The sequence below is a fragment of the Staurois parvus genome, unplaced genomic scaffold (genome assembly GCF_062004578.1).
Source record: "Staurois parvus isolate SC_StPar_1 unplaced genomic scaffold, SC_StPar_1.0 ptg003590l, whole genome shotgun sequence".
In the NCBI taxonomy this organism is placed as follows: Eukaryota; Metazoa; Chordata; class Amphibia; order Anura; family Ranidae; genus Staurois; species Staurois parvus.
This window is the reverse complement of record NW_028321386.1, coordinates 31,460-52,126: the sequence shown is the minus strand read 5'-3', so window position 1 is coordinate 52,126 and position 20,667 is coordinate 31,460. Positions and strand designations below refer to the sequence as shown.

The window sequence follows — 20,667 nt, the reverse complement described above, 5'->3', positions numbered from 1 at the left end:
GGGTCCAAACACCACGTCCCTCACACTGTATATACAGAGCCACCGATTGTCCTCCACCACACCTCCACCTCCACCCGGCTCAGCTGCACAATCATCTCCTATGGTAATGTGCTCCACTTCTGGGTACAACATGTCCATGCTTATCCTGAAGAACATCAGACACACCCAGGGTGGAGGATTTATTGAGAAGGGTGGAGGATTCACTGAGAAGGGTGGAGCTTTCACTGAGAAGGGTGGAGCATTCATTGAGAAGGGTGGAGCATTCATTGAGAAGGGTGGAGCATTCACTGAGAAGGGTGGAGCATTCACTGAGAAGGGTGGAGCATTCACTGAGAAGGGTGGAGGATTCACTGAGAAGGGTGGAGCATTCATTGAGAAGGGTGGAGCATTCACTGAGAAGGGTCGAACATTCACTAAGAAGGGTGGAGCATTCACTGAGAAGGGTGGAGGATTCACTGAGAAGGGTGGAGCATTCACTGAGAAGGGTGGAGCATTCACTGAGAAGGGTGGAGGATTCACTGAGAAGGGTGGAGGCTGATCATCAGATATATAAGAAACCAGAGTCATGGTCCTGCAGTCACAACATGAAGGCGATCGTACTGAGCGTGGTGCTGGCCATCGGCCTGGTTCAGGGTAAGAGATACTGGGGGGCGATGGATGAGAGTTCTAGGGGAGCTGGGGGGGTGATAGACCACAGATGGTAATAGTAGTGTATGAATGGTGGTGATGGACAATTATATTGGGGTACACATAGGGAGTGTTGGGCAATAGATGGTAATAGTGGGGTACACATGGAGGATGATGGACAATAAATGGTAATAATGGGGCACACATAGGGAGTGTTGGGCAATAAATGGTAATAGTGGGGTACACATGGAGGATAATGGTAATAGTGGGGTACACATGGGGTCTGATGGACAATAGATGGTAATAGTGAGGTACACATGGAGGATGATGGTAATAGTGTGGTACACATGGGGTCTGATGGACAATAGATGGTAATAGTGAGGTACACATGGAGGATGATGGTAATAGTGGGGTACACATGGAGGATAATGGTAATAGTGGGGTACACATGGGGTCTGATGGACAATAGATGGTAATAGTGAGGTACACATGGAGGATGATGGTAATAGTGGGGTACACATGGGGTCTGATGGACAATAGATGGTAATAGTGGGGTACACATGGAGGATGATGGACAATAGATGGTAATAGTGGGGTACACATGGGGTCTGATGGACAATAGATGGTAATAGTGGGGTACACATGGGGAGTGATGGACAATAGATGGTAATAGTGGGGTACACATGGGGAGTGATGGACAATAGATGGTAATAGTGGGGTACACATGGGGAGTGATGGACAATAGATGGTAATAATGCGGTACACATGGGGAGTGATGGACAATAGATGGTAATAGTGGGGTACACATGGAGGATGATGGACAATAGATGGTAATAGTGGGATACACATGGAGGATGATGGACAATAGATGGTAATAGTGGGGTACACATGGAGGATGATGGACAATAAATGGTAATAATGGGGTACACATAGGGAGTGTTGGGTAATAGATGGTAATAGTGGGGTACATATGGGGTCTAATGGACAATAGATGGTAATAGTGGGGTACACATAGGGTCTGATGGACAATATATGGTAATAGTGGGGTACACATGGGGTCTGATGGACAATAGATGGTAATAGTGGGGTACACATGGGGTCTGATGGACAATAGATGGTAATAGTGGGGTACACATGGGGTCTGATGGACAATAGATGGTAATAGTGGGGTACACATGGGGTCTGATGGACAATAGATGGTAATAGTGGGGTACACATGGGGTCTGATGGACAATCGATGGTAATAGTGGGGTACACATGGGGTCTGATGGACAATAGATGGTAATAGTGGGGTACACATAGGGGGTGATGAATAGATGGTAATAGTGGGGTACACATGGGGTCTGATGGACAATAGATGGTAATAGTGGGGTACACATGGGGTCTGATGTACAATAGATGGTAATAGTGGGGTACACATGGGGTCTGATGGAAAATAGATGGTAATAGTGGGGTACACATGGGGGGTGATGGCCAAGTGATGGTAATAGTGGGATACACATGGGGTCTGATGGACAATAGATGGTAATAGTGGGGTACACATGGGGGGTGATGGCCAATAGATGGTAATAGTGGGGTACACATGGGGTCTGATGGACAATAGATGGTAATAGTGGGGTACACATGGAGGATGATGGACAATAGATGGTAATAGTGGGATACACATGGAGGATGATGAACAATAGATAGTAATAGTGGGGTACACATGGGGTCTGATGGACAATAGATGGTAATAGTGGGTACACATGGGGTCTGATGGACAAAAGATGGTAATAGTGGGGTACACATGGGGTCTGATGGACAAAAGATGGTAATAGTGGGGTACACGAGGTCTGATGGACAATAGATGGTAATAGTGGGGTACACATGGGGTCTGATGGACAATAGATGGTAATAGTGGGGTACACGAGGTCTGATGGACAATAGATGGTAATAGTGGGGTACACATGGGGTCTGATGGACAATAGATGGTAATAATGGGGTACAAATGGGGGGGTGATGGCCAATAGACAGTCCTAGTGAGGGTGCATGCTGGTGCTTGTAATGCACCTCACTATGGGAAATATTTGCAAGTAAGAGCAGCATGGAGTTTGTCATTCTCACCCTTCCAAACACACTCCATGCAGCTCCTTCCCACCCTGCCCCAGTGGTTTTCGCTGGCAGATGTTTGGTCCGCCTCTCCCACCCTTTACACAAATAAAAATTCAGGATAGTCTGGTCTCTGAATGTGGGTGTGGCCAATACAAAGCCAACACCCAGAACATTGTGTCCGGCCCCGCCCTGCTCTGAGACCATGTGACACACCCAATCGGGGTCAGGGTGTGGGCCAGCACCAGGCTCTGGTTGGGTAGGTGGAGTCCTCAGGGGACGGCACTGCCCCAGGCTCACCCACAGGCTGGACACTTACTGGGACCAGAGTGGCCTCTACCAGCCGCTGATCACCAGACCATGAACTCCATTGGAGGGGAGACCCGGCCACACCCCCAGGAGGCAGAGCCAGCAAAGGATCACTACTCCCCTCCAGGTGTGCCCCCATCATTAAGAGGACCGGTGGCCTCCATCCATCCGCAGGGGACGGCCGACATGTGACCAGCAGCCAATCGCTGGAGAGGCTTCAACATTCCGGAGGCTGTAGATGATGGAGGACTGAAAGGTGGTGAGAAGATGAGGACCACATGAAGGGGTGGTGAAAAGATGAGGACCACATGAAGGGGTGGTGAAAAGATGAGGACCACATGGGGGTGGGGGGGTGAGAAGATGAGGACCACATGAGGGTGGTGGTGAGAAGATGAGGACCACATGGGGGGGGTGGTGAGAAGATGAGGACCACATGAAGGGGTGGTGAAAAGATGAGGACCACATGAAGGGGTGGTGAAAAGATGAGGACCACATGGGGGTGGGGGGGTGAGAAGATGAGGACCACATGAGGGTGGTGGTGAGAAGATGAGGACCACATGGGGGGGGGGTGGTGAGAAGATGAGGACCACATGGGGGGGTGGTGAGAAGATGAGGACCACATGGGGGGGTGGTGAGAAGATGAGGACCACATGGGGGGGTGGTGAGAATATGTGGACCACATGGGGGGGGTGGTGAGAAGATGAGGACCACATGGGGGGGTGGTGAGAAGATGAGGACCACATGGGGGGGTGAGAAGATGAGGACCACATGGGGGGGTGAGAAGATGAGGACCACATGGGGGTGGTGGAAAGAAGATGAGGACCACATGGGGGGGTGAGAAGATGAGGACCACATGGGGGGGTGGCGAGAAGATGAGGACCACATGGGGGGTGGGGGTGGTGAGAAGATGAGGACCACATGGGGGTGTTGAGAGAAGATGAGGACCACATGGGGGGATGAGAAGATGAGGACCACATGGGGGGGGTGAGAAGATGAGGACCACATGGGGGGCTGGTGAGAAGATGAGGACCACATGGGGGGGTGAGAAGATGAGGACCATATGGGGGGGGTGAGAAGATGAGGACCACATGGGGGGATGAGATGAGGACCACATGGGGGGGGGTGAGAAGATGAGGACCACATGGGGGGGTGAGAAGATGAGGACCACATGGGGGGGTGAGAAGATGAGGACCACATGGGGGGGGGGTGAGAAGGTGAGGACCACATGGGGGTGGTGGTGAGAAGATGAGGACCACATGGGGGTGGTGGTGAGAAGATGAGGACCACATGGGGGTTGTGGTGAGAAGATGAGGACCACATGGGGGTGGTGGTGAGAAGATGAGGACCACATGGGGGTGGTGGTGAGAAGATGAGGACCACATGGGGGGTGGGGGTGGTGAGAAGATGAGGACCACATGGGGGTGTTGAGAGAAGATGAGGACCACCTGGGGGGATGAGAAGATGAGGACCACATGGGGGGGGTGAGAAGATGAGGACCACATGGGGGGGGGGGTGGTGAGAAGATGAGGACCACATGGGGGGGTGGTGAGAAGATGAGGACCACATGGGGGTGGTGGTGAGAAGATGAGGACCACATGGGGGTGGTGGTGAGAAGATGAGGACCACATGGGGGTGGTGGTGAGAAGATGAGGACCACATGGGGGTGGTGGGGAGAAGATGAGGACCACATGGGGGGTGGTGAGAAGATGAGGACCACATGGGGGTGTTGAGAGAAGATGAGGACCACATGGGGGGATGAGAAGATGAGGACCACATGGGGGGGGTGAGAAGATGAGGACCACATGGGGGGGGGTGAGAAGTTGAGGACCACATGGGGGGGTGAGAAGATGAAGACCACATGGGGGGGTGAGAAGATGAGGACCACATGGGGGGGTGATGAGAAGATGAGGACCACATGGGGGGTGATGAGAAGATGAGGACCACATGGGGGGGTGGTGAGAAGATGAGGACCACATGGGGGGGTGGTGAGAAGATGAGGACCACATGGGGGTGGTGAGAGGATGAGGACCACCTGGGGGGGGTGAGAAGATGAGGACCACATGGGGGGTGAGAAGATGAGGACCACATGGGGGGGTGAGAAGATGAGGACCACATGGGGGGGTGAGAAGATGAGGACCACATGGGGGGGTGAGAAGATGAGGACCACATGGGGTGGTGGTGGTGAGAAGATGAGGACCACATGGGGGTGGTGGTGAGAAGATGAGGACCACATGGGGGGTGGGGGTGGTGAGAAGATGAGGACCACATGGGGGGGACGAGATAAGGACCACATGGGGGGGTGGTGAGAAGATGAGGACCACATGGGGGGGGTGAGAAGATGAGGACCACATGGGGGGGTGGTGAGAAGATGAGGACCACATGGGGGGGGTGAGAAGATGAAGACCACATGGGGGTGGTGAGGTGAGAAGATGAGGACCACATGGGGGTGGTGAGGTGGTGAGGTGAGATGAGGACCACCTGGGGGGGGGGTGAGAAGATGAGGACCACATGGGGGGGGGTGAGAAGATGAGGACCACATGGGGGGGCTGAGAAGATGAGGACCACGTGGGGGGGGGTGTCAGGCCCGAGTAACCCAGAAATTCAGCACTGAAAGAGGCCTCCAGGGAGGTTCCCACCACTGCTGCCCCAGGCCCGGTGTGGTGACAACATGGGGGGGACATACGGGGGTCACACCGGGGATTCTAAACCAATCTTCTCTTTTCTCCTAGTGGTGGAGTCTGCGGCCTCAACAAAGGCCGGTAAGTACATCCCAACTTCAGAGTGACCTCTACTACTGATAGAACCATCTGCACCACACGTCCTGGCCTCCACCAGCTTCTGCAGCCTTCCTACTGCTTCCTCCATGCCAGCCTCCACTGCTTTCTCCATGCCAGCCTCCACTGCTTCCTCCATGCCAGCCTTCCTACTGCTTCCTCCATGCCAGCCTTCCTACTGCTTCCTCCATGCCAGCCTCCACTGCTTCCTCCATGCTAGCCTCCACTGCTTCCTCCATGCCAGGCTCCACTGCTTCCTCCATGCCAGCCTTCCTACTGCTTCCTCCATGCCAGCCTCCACTGCTTCCTCCATGCCAGCCTTCCTACTGCTTCCTCCATGCCAGCCTCCACTGCTTCCTCCCTCTTCCATCACAGCCTCTACCCACTACCATTCCAGCCTCCACTGCTTCCTCCATGCCAGCCTCCACTGCTTCCTGCCTCTTCCATCCCAGCCTCTACTCACTTCCATCCCAGCCTCCACTACCTCCCACACTTCCATGCCAGCGTCCACTGCTTCCTCCATCCCAACCTCCACTGCTTCCTCCATCCCAACCTCCACTGCTTCCTCCCACTTCCAACCCAACCTCCACTGCCTCCTCCATTCCATCCTCTATTGCTTCCTCCATCCCAGCCTCCACTGTCTCCTCCAATCTCTAGGGGTGGGGGGGGGAGACAGACTCCAGATACGAACTGCTGATTCTCTTTACAATTCAGATGTGACGAGATCTTCAGAGAATGCCAGTGAGTCCTCCACCCCTCTATCCCGGCCTCCACCGAGTCCTCCACCCCTCCATCCCGGCCTCCACCGAGTCCTACACCCCTCCATCCCGGCCTTCTTCCCATCCCCCCCAGCCTCCACTTCCTTCCCCACCCTTCTCTCCTCCATCCCAGCCTTCTTCCCCTCCCTCCAGCCTCCACTACCTTCCCCAACCTTCTCTCCTCCATCCCATTGCATTGTGGAGCCTCCCGGTGATTGCCCGTCCTCTTCCTCCATCCTCAGGATTGAGATGCTATTCCTGTTCCATGGCAATCTCGTGTAAAGTACGCAGAGAAGAAGAATGTGGCAGCGACCAGGACACCTGCCAGAGGTCACACGTCCCCATAATGAGTCCGATCGGCAATGAGAACAGAGACGACTTCGGCAACAACATCAACGGGATTATGGGTAAGTTCTGGATTCAACCTCTCTTGGAAATTCGCTTTCTACGAATTTCTCCTTCCCGTGAGTACTCGCAGTTGGATGCGCAGAAATCCCCCATAAAGCTGTGCGAATCTCGCTTACCACGACTGCAGCTAAACTCCACGATTCCTGCGCCTCCAACTGGGTTAGCTCTGTTGAGATGTGAGGAAAATGGCGCTCCCGTTACCCAGGAATGATCACACGACACTCTCAGGTTGGAGTTGGAATTCACTCTGGCTGGCTCTAACCCCGGACTCCTGTTTTATTAAAAGCACACACACGCCCCCCCCCCCCACACACACACGGGGGGGTCAGGTCAATCCCCTCCCACAGAACAATGTATAGGGAGTGTCTATACAAAGAATGTACATCCTGTTTGGAGTGTAGCATTTCCTCTTATCTATCCTGAAAACCAGTTAAACCAGTCCTCCCCTCCCCCATAAGCTCTCTTTGGAGAGCAAACTTCCCATCATTTACATCCTATCAGCTCCTAGTAGTATGTCCATTCCCTGTACAAGCATCCCCCAGATTAAACACCAGTCTGTACCTGGATGGGCCGATACGTCTTTATTAAACACCAGTCTGTACCTGGATGGCCCGATACGTCTTTATTAAACACCAGTCTGTACCTGGATGGGCCCGATACGTCTTTATTAAACACCAGTCTGTACCTGGATGGGCCGATACGTCTTTATTAAACATCAGTCTGTACCTGGATGGGCCGATACGTCTTTATTAAACATCAGTCTGTACCTGGATGGGCCGATACGTCTTTATTAAACACCAGTCTGTACCTGGATGGGCCGATACGTCTTTAATAAACACCAGTCTGTACCTGGATGGGCCCGATACGTCTTTATTAAACACCAGTCTGTACCCGGATGGGCCGATACGTCTTTATTAAACACCAGTCTGTACCTGGATGGGCCGATACGTCTTTATTAAACACCAGTCTGTACCTGGATGGGCCCGATACGTCTTTATTAAACACCAGTCTGTACCTGGATGGGCAGATACGTCTTTATTAAACACCAGTCTGTACCTGGATGGGCCCGATACGTCTTTATTAAACACCAGTCTGTACCTGGATGGGCCGATACGTCTTTATTAAACATCGGTCTGTACCTGGATGGGCCGATACGTCTTTATTAAACATCGGTCTGTACCTGGATGGGCCGATACGTCTTTATTAAACATCAGTCTGTACCTGGATGGGCCGATACGTCTTTATTAAACATCGGTCTGTACCTGGATGGGCCGATACGTCTTTATTAAACATCAGTCTGTACCTGGATGGGCCCGATACGTCTTTATTAAACATCAGTCTGTACCTGGATGGGCCCGATACGTCTTTATTAAACACCAGTCTGTACCTGGATGGGCCCGATACGTCTTTATTAAACACCAGTCTGTACCTGGATGGGCCCGATACGTCTTTATTAAACATCAGTCTGTACCTGGATGGGCCGATACGTCTTTATTAAACACCAGTCTGTACCTGGATGGCCCGATACGTCTTTATTAAACACCAGTCTGTACCTGGATGGGCCGATACGTCTTTATTAAACATCGGTCTGTACCTGGATGGGCCGATACGTCTTTATTAAACATCAGTCTGTACCTGGATGGGCCGATACGTCTTTAATAAACATCAGTCTGTACCTGGATGGGCCCGATACGTCTTTATTAAACATCAGTCTGTACCTGGATGGGCCGATACGTCTTTATTAAACATCAGTCTGTACCTGGATGGGCCGATACGTCTTTATTAAACATCAGTCTGTACCTGGATGGGCCGATACGTCTTTATTAAACACCAGTCTGTACCTGGATGGGCCGATACGTCTTTAATAAACACCAGTCTGTACCTGGATGGGCCCGATACGTCTTTATTAAACACCAGTCTGTACCCGGATGGGCCCGATACGATCTTTATTAAACATCAGTCTGTACCTGGATGGGCCGATACGTCTTTATTAAACACCAGTCTGTACCTGGATGGGCCGATACGTCTTTATTAAACACCAGTCTGTACCTGGATGGGCCCGATACGTCTTTATTAAACACCAGTCTGTACCTGGATGGGCAGATACGTCTTTATTAAACACCAGTCTGTACCTGGATGGGCCCGATACGTCTTTATTAAACACCAGTCTGTACCCGGATGGGCCCGATACGTCTTTATTAAACACCAGTCTGTACCTGGATGGGCCGATACGTCTTTATTAAACACCAGTCTGTACCCGGATGGGCCCGATACGTCTTTATTAAACACCAGTCTGTACCTGGATGGGCCGATACGTCTTTATTAAACATCAGTCTGTACCTGGATGGGCCCGATACGTCTTTATTAAACACCGGTCTGTACCTGGATGGGCCGATACGTCTTTATTAAACATCGGTCTGTACCTGGATGGGCCGATACGTCTTTATTAAACATCAGTCTGTACCTGGATGGGCCCGATACGTCTTTATTAAACATCAGTCTGTACCTGGATGGGCCCGATACGTCTTTATTAAACACCAGTCTGTACCTGGATGGGCCCGATACGTCTTTATTAAACACCAGTCTGTACCTGGATGGGCCGATACGTCTTTATTAAACATCAGTCTGTACCTGGATGGGCCCGATACGTCTTTATTAAACACCAGTCTGTACCTGGATGGGCCCGATACGTCTTTATTAAACACCAGTCTGTACCTGGATGGGCCGATACGTCTTTATTAAACATCAGTCTGTACCTGGATGGGCCCGATACGTCTTTATTAAACACCAGTCTGTACCTGGATGGGCCGATACGTCTTTATTAAACACCAGTCTGTACCTGGATGGGCCGATACGTCTTTATTAAACACCAGTCTGTACCTGGATGGGCCCGATACGTCTTTATTAAACATCAGTCTGTACCTGGATGGGCCGATACGTCTTTATTAAACATCAGTCTGTACCTGGATGGGCCCGATACGTCTTTATTAAACACCAGTCTGTACCTGGATGGGCCGAGACGTCTTTATTAAACATCAGTCTGTACCCGGATGGGCCGAGACGTCTTTATTAAACACCAGTGTGTACCTGGATGGGCCGATACGTCTTTATTAAACACCAGTCTGTACCTGGATGGGCCGATACGTCTTTATTAAACACCAGTCTGTACCTGGATGGGCCGATACGTCTTTATTAAACATCAGTCTGTACCTGGATGGGCCGATACGTCTTTATTAAACATCAGTCTGTACCTGGATGGGCCGATACGTCTTTATTAAACATCAGTCTGTACCTGGATGGCCCGATACGTCTTTATTAAACATCAGTCTGTACCTGGATGGGCCGATACGTCTTTATTAAACATCAGTCTGTACCTGGATGGGCCCGATACGTCTTTATTAAACACCAGTCTGTACCTGGATGGGCCGATACATCTTTATTAAACATCAGTCTGTACCTGGATGGGCCGATACGTCTTTATTAAACATCAGTCTGTACCTGGATGGGCAGATACGTCTTTATTAAACACCAGTCTGTACCTGGATGGGCCGATACGTCTTTATTAAACATCAGTCTGTACCTGGATGGGCCCGATACGTCTTTATTAAACACCAGTCTGTACCCGGATGGGCCCGATACGTCTTTATTAAACACCAGTCTGTACCTGGATGGGCCGATACGTCTTTATTAAACATCAGTCTGTACCTGGATGGGCCCGATACGTCTTTATTAAACACCAGTCTGTACCTGGATGGGCCGATACGTCTTTATTAAACATCGGTCTGTACCTGGATGGGCCGATACGTCTTTATTAAACATCAGTCTGTACCTGGATGGGCCCGATACGTCTTTATTAAACATCAGTCTGTACCTGGATGGGCCGATACGTCTTTATTAAACACCAGTCTGTACCTGGATGGGCCCGATACGTCTTTATTAAACACCAGTCTGTACCTGGATGGGCCGATACGTCTTTATTAAACATCGGTCTGTACCTGGATGGGCCGATACGTCTTTATTAAACACCGGTCTGTACCTGGATGGGCCCGATACGTCTTTATTAAACACCAGTCTGTACCTGGATGGGCCGAGACGTCTTTATTAAACATCAGTCTGTACCTGGATGGGCCGAGACGTCTTTATTAAACACCAGTCTGTACCTGGATGGGCCGATACGTCTTTATTAAACATCGGTCTGTACCTGGATGGGCCGAGACGTCTTTATTAAACATCAGTCTGTACCTGGATGGGCCGAGACGTCTTTATTAAACACCAGTCTGTACCTGGATGGGCCGATACGTCTTTATTAAACACCAGTCTGTACCTGGATGGGCCGATACGTCTTTATTAAACACCAGTCTGTACCTGGATGGGCCCGATACGTCTTTATTAAACATCAGTCTGTACCTGGATGGGCCGATACGTCTTTATTATACACCAGTCTGTACCTGGATGGGCCGATACGTCTTTATTAAACACCAGTCTGTACCTGGATGGGCCGATACGTCTTTATTAAACATCAGTCTGTACCTGGATGGGCCCGATACGTCTTTATTAAACACCAGTCTGTACCTGGATGGGCCGATACGTCTTTATTAAACACCAGTCTGTACCTGGATGGGCCGATACGTCTTTATTAAACACCAGTCTGTACCTGGATGGGCCGATACGTCTTTATTAAACACCAGTCTGTACCTGGATGGGCCGATACGTCTTTATTAAACACCAGTCTGTACCTGGATGGGCCGATACGTCTTTATTAAACATCAGTCTGTACCTGGATGGGCCGATACGTCTTTATTAAACACCAGTCTGTACCTGGATGGGCCGATACGTCTTTATTAAACACCAGTCTGTACCTGGATGGGCCCGATACGTCCTTATTAAACATCAGTCTGTACCTGGATGGGCCGATACGTCTTTATTAAACATCAGTCTGTACCTGGATGGGCCCGATACGTCTTTATTAAACACCAGTCTGTACCTGGATGGGCCCGATACGTCTTTATTAAACATCAGTCTGTACCTGGATGGGCCGATACGTCTTTATTAAACACCAGTCTGTACCTGGATGGGCCGATACGTCTTTATTAAACATCAGTCTGTACCTGGATGGGCCGATACGTCTTTATTAAACATCAGTCTGTACCTGGATGGCCCGATACGTCTTTATTAAACATCAGTCTGTACCTGGATGGGCCCGATACGTCTTTATTAAACATCAGTCTGTACCTGGATGGCCCGATACGTCTTTATTAAACATCAGTCTCTACCTGGATGGGCCGATACGTCTTTATTAAACATCAGTCTGTACCTGGATGGGCCCGATACGTCTTTAATAAACATCAGTCTGTACCTGGATGGGCCGATACGTCTTTATTAAACACCAGTCTGTACCTGGATGGGCCCGATACGTCTTTATTAAACACCAGTCTGTACCTGGATGGGCCGATACGTCTTTATTAAACATCAGTCTGTACCTGGATGGGCCGATACGTCTTTATTAAACATCAGTCTGTACCTGGATGGGCCCGATACGTCTTTATTAAACACCAGTCTGTACCCGGATGGGCCCGATACGTCTTTATTAAACACCAGTCTGTACCTGGATGGGCCGATACGTCTTTATTAAACACCAGTCTGTACCTAGATGGGCCCGATACGTCTTTATTAAACACCAGTCTGTACCTGGATGGGCCGATACGTCTTTATTAAACACCAGTCTGTACCTGGATGGGCCCGATACGTCTTTATTAAACATCAGTCTGTACCTGGATGGGCCCGATACGTCTTTATTAAACATCAGTCTGTACCTGGATGGCCCGATACGTCTTTATTAAACACCAGTCTGTACCTGGATGGCCCGATACGTCTTTATTAAACACCAGTCTGTACCTGGATGGGCCGATACGTCTTTATTAAACACCAGTCTGTACCCGGATGGCCCGATACGTCTTTATTAAACACCAGTCTGTACCTGGATGGGCCGATACATCTTTATTAAACATCAGTCTGTACCTGGATGGGCCCGATACGTCTTTATTAAACATCAGTCTGTACCTGGATGGGCCGATACGTCTTTATTAAACATCAGTCTGTACCTGGATGGGCCCGATACGTCTTTATTAAACACCAGTCTGTACCTGGATGGGCCGATACGTCTTTATTAAACACCAGTCTGTACCTGGATGGGCCGATACATCTTTATTAAACATCAGTCTGTACCTGGATGGGCCCGATACGTCTTTATTAAACATCAGTCTGTACCTGGATGGGCCGATACGTCTTTATTAAACATCAGTCTGTACCTGGATGGGCCCGATACGTCTTTATTAAACACCAGTCTGTACCTGGATGGGCCGATACGTCTTTATTAAACACCAGTCTGTACCTGGATGGGCCGATACGTCTTTATTAAACACCAGTCTGTACCTGGATGGGCCGATACGTCTTTATTAAACATCAGTCTGTACCTGGATGGGCCGATACGTCTTTATTAAACATCAGTCTGTACCTGGATGGGCCCGATACGTCTTTATTAAACATCAGTCTGTACCCGGATGGGCCGATACGTCTTTATTAAACACCAGTCTGTACCCGGATGGGCCCGATACGTCTTTATTAAACACCAGTCTGTACCCGGATGGGCCGATACGTCTTTATTAAACACCAGTCTGTACCCGGATGGGCCCGATACGTCTTTATTAAACATCAGTCTGTACCTGGATGGGCCGATACGTCTTTATTAAACACCAGTCTGTACCTGGATGGGCCCGATACGTCTTTATTAAACACCAGTCTGTACCTGGATGGGCCCGATACGTCTTTATTAAACACCAGTCTGTACCTGGATGGCCCGATACGTCTTTATTAAACACCAGTCTGTACCTGGATGGGCCCGATACGTCTTTATTAAACACCAGTCTGTACCTGGATGGGCCGATACGTCTTTATTAAACACCAGTCTGTACCTGGATGGGCCGATACGTCTTTATTAAACACCAGTCTGTACCTGGATGGGCCGATACGATCTTTATTAAACACCAGTCTGTACCTGGATGGGCCCGATACGATCTTTATTAAACACCAGTCTGTACCTGGATGGGCCCGATACGATCTTTATTAAACACCAGTCTGTACCTGGATGGGCCGATACGTCTTTATTAAACACCAGTCTGTACCCGGATGGGCCCGATACGTCTTTATTAAACACCAGTCTGTACCCGGATGGGCCGATACGTCTTTATTAAACACCAGTCTGTACCCGGATGGGCCCGATACGTCTTTATTAAACATCAGTCTGTACCTGGATGGGCCGATACGTCTTTATTAAACACCAGTCTGTACCTGGATGGGCCCGATACGTCTTTATTAAACACCAGTCTGTACCTGGATGGCCCGATACGTCTTTATTAAACACCAGTCTGTACCTGGATGGGCCGATACGTCTTTATTAAACACCAGTCTGTACCTGGATGGGCCGATACGATCTTTATTAAACACCAGTCTGTACCCGGATGGGCCCGATACGATCTTTATTAAACACCAGTCTGTACCTGGATGGGCCGATACGTCTTTATTAAACACCAGTCTGTACCTGGATGGGCCCGATACGTCTTTATTAAACACCAGTCTGTACCTGGATGGGCCGATACGTCTTTATTAAACACCAGTCTGTACCTGGATGGGCCGATACGTCTTTATTAAACACCAGTCTGTACCTGGATGGGCCGATACGATCTTTATTAAACACCAGTCTGTACCTGGATGGGCCCGATACGATCTTTATTAAACACCAGTCTGTACCTGGATGGGCCGATACGTCTTTATTAAACATCAGTCTGTACCTGGATGGGCCCGATACGTCTTTATTAAACATCAGTCTGTACCTGGATGGGCCGATACCATCTTTATTAAACACCAGTCTGTACCTGGATGGGCCGATACGTCTTTACTAAACACCAGTCTGTACCTGGATGGGCCCGATACGTCTTTATTAAACACCAGTCTGTACCTGGATGGGCCCGATACGTCTTTATTAAACATCAGTCTGTACCCGGATGGGCCGATACGATCTTTATTAAACACCAGTCTGTACCTGGATGGGCCCGATACGTCTTTATTAAACACCAGTCTGTACCCGGATGGGCCCGATACGTCTTTATTAAACACCAGTCTGTACCCGGATGGGCCCGATACGATCTTTATTAAACATCAGTCTGTACCTGGATGGGCCCGATACGTCTTTATTAAACACCAGTCTGTACCTGGATGGGCCGATACCATCTTTATTAAACACCAGTCTGTACCTGGATGGGCCGATACGATCTTTATTAAACATCAGTCTGTACCTGGATGGCCCGATACGTCTTTATTAAACATCAGTCTGTACCTGGATGGGCCCGATACGTCTTTATTAAACACCAGTCTGTACCTGGATGGGCCGATACGTCTTTATTAAACACCAGTCTGTACCTGGATGGGCCGATACGTCTTTATTAAACACCAGTCTGTACCCGGATGGGCCGATACGTCTTTATTAAACACCAGTCTGTACCCGGATGGGCCGATACGTCTTTATTAAATACCAGTCTGTACCCGGATGGGCCGATACGTCTTTATTAAACATCAGTCTGTACCCGGATGGGCCGATACGTCTTTATTAAACATCAGTCTGTACCTGGATGGGCCGATACGTCTTTATTAAACACCAGTCTGTACCTGGATGGGCCGATACGTCTTTATTAAACACCAGTCTGTACCTGGATGGGCCGATACGTCTTTATTAAACACCGGTCTGTACCTGGATGGGCCGATACGTCTTTATTAAACACCGGTCTGTACCTGGATGGGCCGATACGTCTTTATTAAACACCGGTCTGTACCTGGATGGGCCGATACGTCTTTATTAAACACCGGTCTGTACCCGGATGGGCCGATACGTCTTTATTAAATACCAGTCTGTACCCGGATGGGCCGATACGTCTTTATTAAACATCAGTCTGTACCCGGATGGGCCGATACGTCTTTATTAAACATCAGTCTGTACCCGGATGGGCCGATACGTCTTTATTAAACACCAGTCTGTACCTGGATGGGCCGATACGTCTTTATTAAACACCAGTCTGTACCTGGATGGGCCGATACGTCTTTATTAAACACCAGTCTGTACCTGGATGGGCCGATACGTCTTTATTAAACACCGGTCTGTACCTGGATGGGCCGATACGTCTTTATTAAACACCGGTCTGTACCTGGATGGGCCGATACGTCTTTATTAAACACCAGTCTGTACCTGGATGGGCCGATACGTCTTTATTAAACACCACTCTGTACCTGGATGGGCCGATACGTCTTTATTAAACACCGGTCTGTACCTGGATGGCCCGATACGTCTTTATTAAACACCAGTCTGTACCTGGATGGCCGATACGTCTTTATTAAACACCAGTCTGTACCTGGATGGGCCGATACGTCTTTATTAAACACCGGTCTGTACCTGGATGGCCCGATACGTCTTTATTAAACACCGGTCTGTACCTGGATGGGCCGATACGTCTTTATTAAACACCAGTCTGTACCTGGATGGGCCGATACGATCTTTATTAAACATCAGTCTGTACCCGGATGGGCCGATACGATCTTTATTAAACACCAGTCTGTACCCGGATGGGCCCGATACGATCTTTATTAAACACCAGTCTGTACCCGGATGGGCCCGATACGTCTTTATTAAACACCAGTCTGTACCCGGATGGGCCCGATACGTCTTTATTAAACACCAGTCTGTACCCGGATGGGCCGATACGTCTTTATTAAACACCAGTCTGTACCCGGATGGGCCCGATACGTCTTTATTAAACATCAGTCTGTACCCGGATGGGCCGATACGTCTTTATTAAACATCAGTCTGTACCCGGATGGGCCGATACGATCTTTATTAAACATCAGTCTGTACCTGGATGGGCCGATACGTCTTTATTAAACATCAGTCTGTACCTGGATGGGCCCGATACGATCTTTATTAAACACCAGTCTGTACCTGGATGGGCCGATACGTCTTTATTAAACATCGGTCTGTACCCGGATGGGCCGATACGTCTTTATTAAACACCAGTCTGTACCCGGATGGGCCGATACGTCTTTATTAAACATCAGTCTGTACCTGGATGGCCCGATACGTCTTTATTAAACATCAGTCTGTACCCGGATGGGCCGATACGATCTTTATTAAACATCAGTCTGTACCCGGATGGGCCGATACGATCTTTATTAAACACCAGTCTGTACCCGGATGGGCCGATACGATCTTTATTAAACACCAGTCTGTACCTGGATGGGCCGATACGTCTTTATTAAACACCAGTCTGTACCTGGATGGGCCGATACGTCTTTATTAAACACCAGTCTGTACCCGGATGGGCCGATACGTCTTTATTAAACATCAGTCTGTACCCGGATGGGCCCGATACGTCTTTATTAAACACCAGTCTGTACCCGGATGGGCCGATACGTCTTTATTAAACACCAGTCTGTACCCGGATGGGCCGATACGTCTTTATTAAACACCAGTCTGTACCCGGATGGGCCGATACGTCTTTATTAAACATCAGTCTGTACCTGGATGGGCCGATACGTCTTTATTAAACATCAGTCTGTACCTGGATGGGCCGATACGTCTTTATTAAACACTAGTCTGTACCCGGATGGCCCGATACGTCTTTATTAAACACCAGTCTGTACCCGGATGGGCCGATACGTCTTTATTAAACACCAGTCTGTACCCGGATGGCCCGATACGTCTTTATTAAACACCAGTCTGTACCTGGATGGGCCGATACGTCTTTATTAAACATCAGTCTGTACCCGGATGGGCCGATACGTCTTTATTAAACACCAGTCTGTACCCGGATGGGCCCGATACGTCTTTATTAAACATCGGTCTGTACCTGGATGGGTCGATACGTCTTTATTAAACATCAGTCTGTACCTGGATGGGCCGATACGTCTTTATTAAACATCAGTCTGTACCTGGATGGGCCCGATACGTCTTTATTAAACATCAGTCTGTACCTGGATGGGCCGATACGATCTTTATTAAACACCAGTCTGTACCTGGATGGGCTTGATACCATCTTTATTAAACACCAGTCTGTACCTGGATGGGCTTGATACCATCTTTATTAAACATAAGTCTGTACCTGGATGGGCCGATACGTCTTTATTAAACATCAGTCTGTACCTGGATGGGCCCGATACGTCTTTATTAAACACCAGTCTGTACCTGGATGGGCCGATACGTCTTTATTAAACACCAGTCTGTACCTGGATGGGCCGATACGATCTTTATTAAACACCAGTCTGTACCTGGATGGGCTTGATACCATCTTTATTAAACACCAGTCTGTACCTGGATGGGCTTGATACCATCTTTATTAAACATCAGTCTGTACCTGGATGGGCCGATACGTCTTTATTAAACATCAGTCTGTACCTGGATGGGCCGATACGTCTTTATTAAAACACATCCATCCAGATACAGTTCAGGTCGGTAATGGGTTGTAAGATCCTACACGCGGAGTTCGCACTGCTTGGCGCCTTGCAGTACGGAGTCCATGTGGTACTATGCTGCTGATATGTGGATACAGGCCCGTGGCCTACCGCCGGCGGCATTGGCATGGAATGGTGGTATACACGCCGGTCTATAAGCGCAGATCTGCCATCTCATCCATTACCGAGCTGAGTACTGTAATACATACATTGTACATGGCATGGCCCAATTGCAGCCTTCAGAGCTTTCATTATACACACCAGAGACATATGAAGAACATGAATATATGACACATTTATAGGACAACCAACAATACAACATTTCCATGACAAACCGCTATTCACTGCACAACAATCTAATCATCTCGAGACCATTTCCCAACCATCACGAGCAACACCGACCTCCATATCCCACCTCACCACCAACTCTGAGCTCCATAACCCAATCTGGTCACCAACACTAATCTCCATATCTAACCTCACCATCAATACCAAGCTCCGAAACCCAACCCTGCAACCATTTCTGAGCTCCATAACCCAATCCCCTCCACCAACACTAACCTCCATATCCCAACCTCACCCCCAACACTGACCTACATAATCCAACCCTCACCACCAACACTGGGCTCCAAATCCCAACCTCCATCACCAACACTGGACTCCAAATCCCAACCTCCACCACCAACACTGGGCTCCAAATCCCAACCTCCATCACCAACACTGGACTCCAAATCCCAACCTCCACCACCAATACTGGGCTCCATATCCCAACCTCCACCACCAACACTGGGCTCCATTTCCCAGTCACCAACCTAATACCTCAACCATATCCCAATCTCAACCCCCACCTTACTGCCTCCATGATGTCCAACTATCACCATCTCTATCATACATAACAAGAAACCATTACAATTCACCTATTCTCCATCCGTGCTCTGTATCCCAATCCCCACCCACAAGGACCCACCCACATCCACTTATTTTAATCCTTCCACCACCTAGATTTTTCACCCCACATCACATCTACTAAACTCACACACACTGTACCCCCATACCTCCCCCCCACACACACACTGTACCCCCATACCTCCCCCCACACACTGTACCCCCATACCTCCCCCCCCACACACACACACACACACACACACACACTGTACCCCCATACCTCCTTCCCCCCACACACACTGTACCCCCATACCTCCCCCCACACACACACACTGTACCCCCATACCTCCCCCCACACACACACAGACACTGTACCCCCATACCTCCCCCCCACACACACTGTACCCCCATACCTCCCCCCCCACATACACTGTACCCCCATACCTCCTTCCCCCCACAAACACACTGTACCCCCATACCTCCTCCCCCCTACACACACACTGTACCCCCATACCTCCCCCCCACACACACACTGTACCCCCATACCTCCACCCCCCACACACACTGTACCCCCATACCTCCTCCCCCCCACACACACTGTACCCCCATACCTCCTTCCCCACACACACACTGTACCCCCATACCTCCTTCCCCACACACACACTGTACCCCCATACCTCCTTCCTCCCACACACACTGTACCCCCATACCTCCTTCCCCACACACTGGGCCCCCATACCTCCTCCCCCCACACACTGTACCCCCATACCTCCCACACACACTGTACCTTACACCGCCCCCCAGACACACATTGTAACCCCATTGCCAGAAATTTCTCAATGACTCTTCCTGGTGTTCTCTTCCTTCCAGTCCTGGAGCGTTTATGTACCACCCAATCCCGATGTGAGATCGCCAAGAAGAAGACGCACCGCAGGGTGACCGTGGAGTGCTGCAAGGGGTCGCTGTGCAATAACTGACATCACCACCAGGAGGAGACCCGACATCTCCACCAGGAGGAGACCCGACATCTCCACCAGGAGGAGACCCGACATCTCCACCAGGAGGAGACCCGACATCTCCACCAGGAGGAGACCAGACATCTCCACCAGGAGGAGACCCGACATCTCCACCAGGAGGAGACCCGACATCTCCACCAGGAGGAGACCAACATCTCCCAACCATTAACACAATAAAGAATTTCTATATCCAGAAACCAATCATTGTCTTCCATTGAGGACTCCCCCTGGCATCCAGGACAGGAGAAGTGG

At 49.7% G+C, this 20,667-nt stretch overlaps 1 protein-coding gene across 1 annotated transcript; it reads left to right on the top strand.

The window, feature by feature from the left end:
• The first annotated feature begins 492 nt into the window (after positions 1-492).
• Positions 493-20,376, top strand: LOC149427673 (uncharacterized). The gene is made up of 4 exons (XM_089667792.1): positions 493-633; positions 5,754-5,783; positions 6,799-6,963; positions 20,270-20,376. The coding sequence occupies exons 1-4, from the start codon at positions 585-587 to the stop codon at positions 20,374-20,376; spliced, it is 351 nt and encodes a 116-aa protein (XP_089523918.1). The 5' UTR covers positions 493-584.
• The last annotated feature ends 291 nt before the right edge of the window (positions 20,377-20,667 follow it).

Bases quoted from the DNA above. Each gene is read 5' to 3' on its own strand.
- LOC149427673 (XM_089667792.1), top strand. From the start codon at position 585: ATGAAGGCGATCGTACTGAGCGTGGTGCTGGCCATCGGCCTGGTTCAG. The intron at 5,784-6,798 runs GTAAGTACATCC...CTCCATCCTCAG, and splicing joins TGCGGCCTCAACAAAGGCCG to GATTGAGATGCTATTCCTGT. The intron at 6,964-20,269 runs GTAAGTTCTGGA...TCTTCCTTCCAG, and splicing joins CAACATCAACGGGATTATGG to TCCTGGAGCGTTTATGTACC.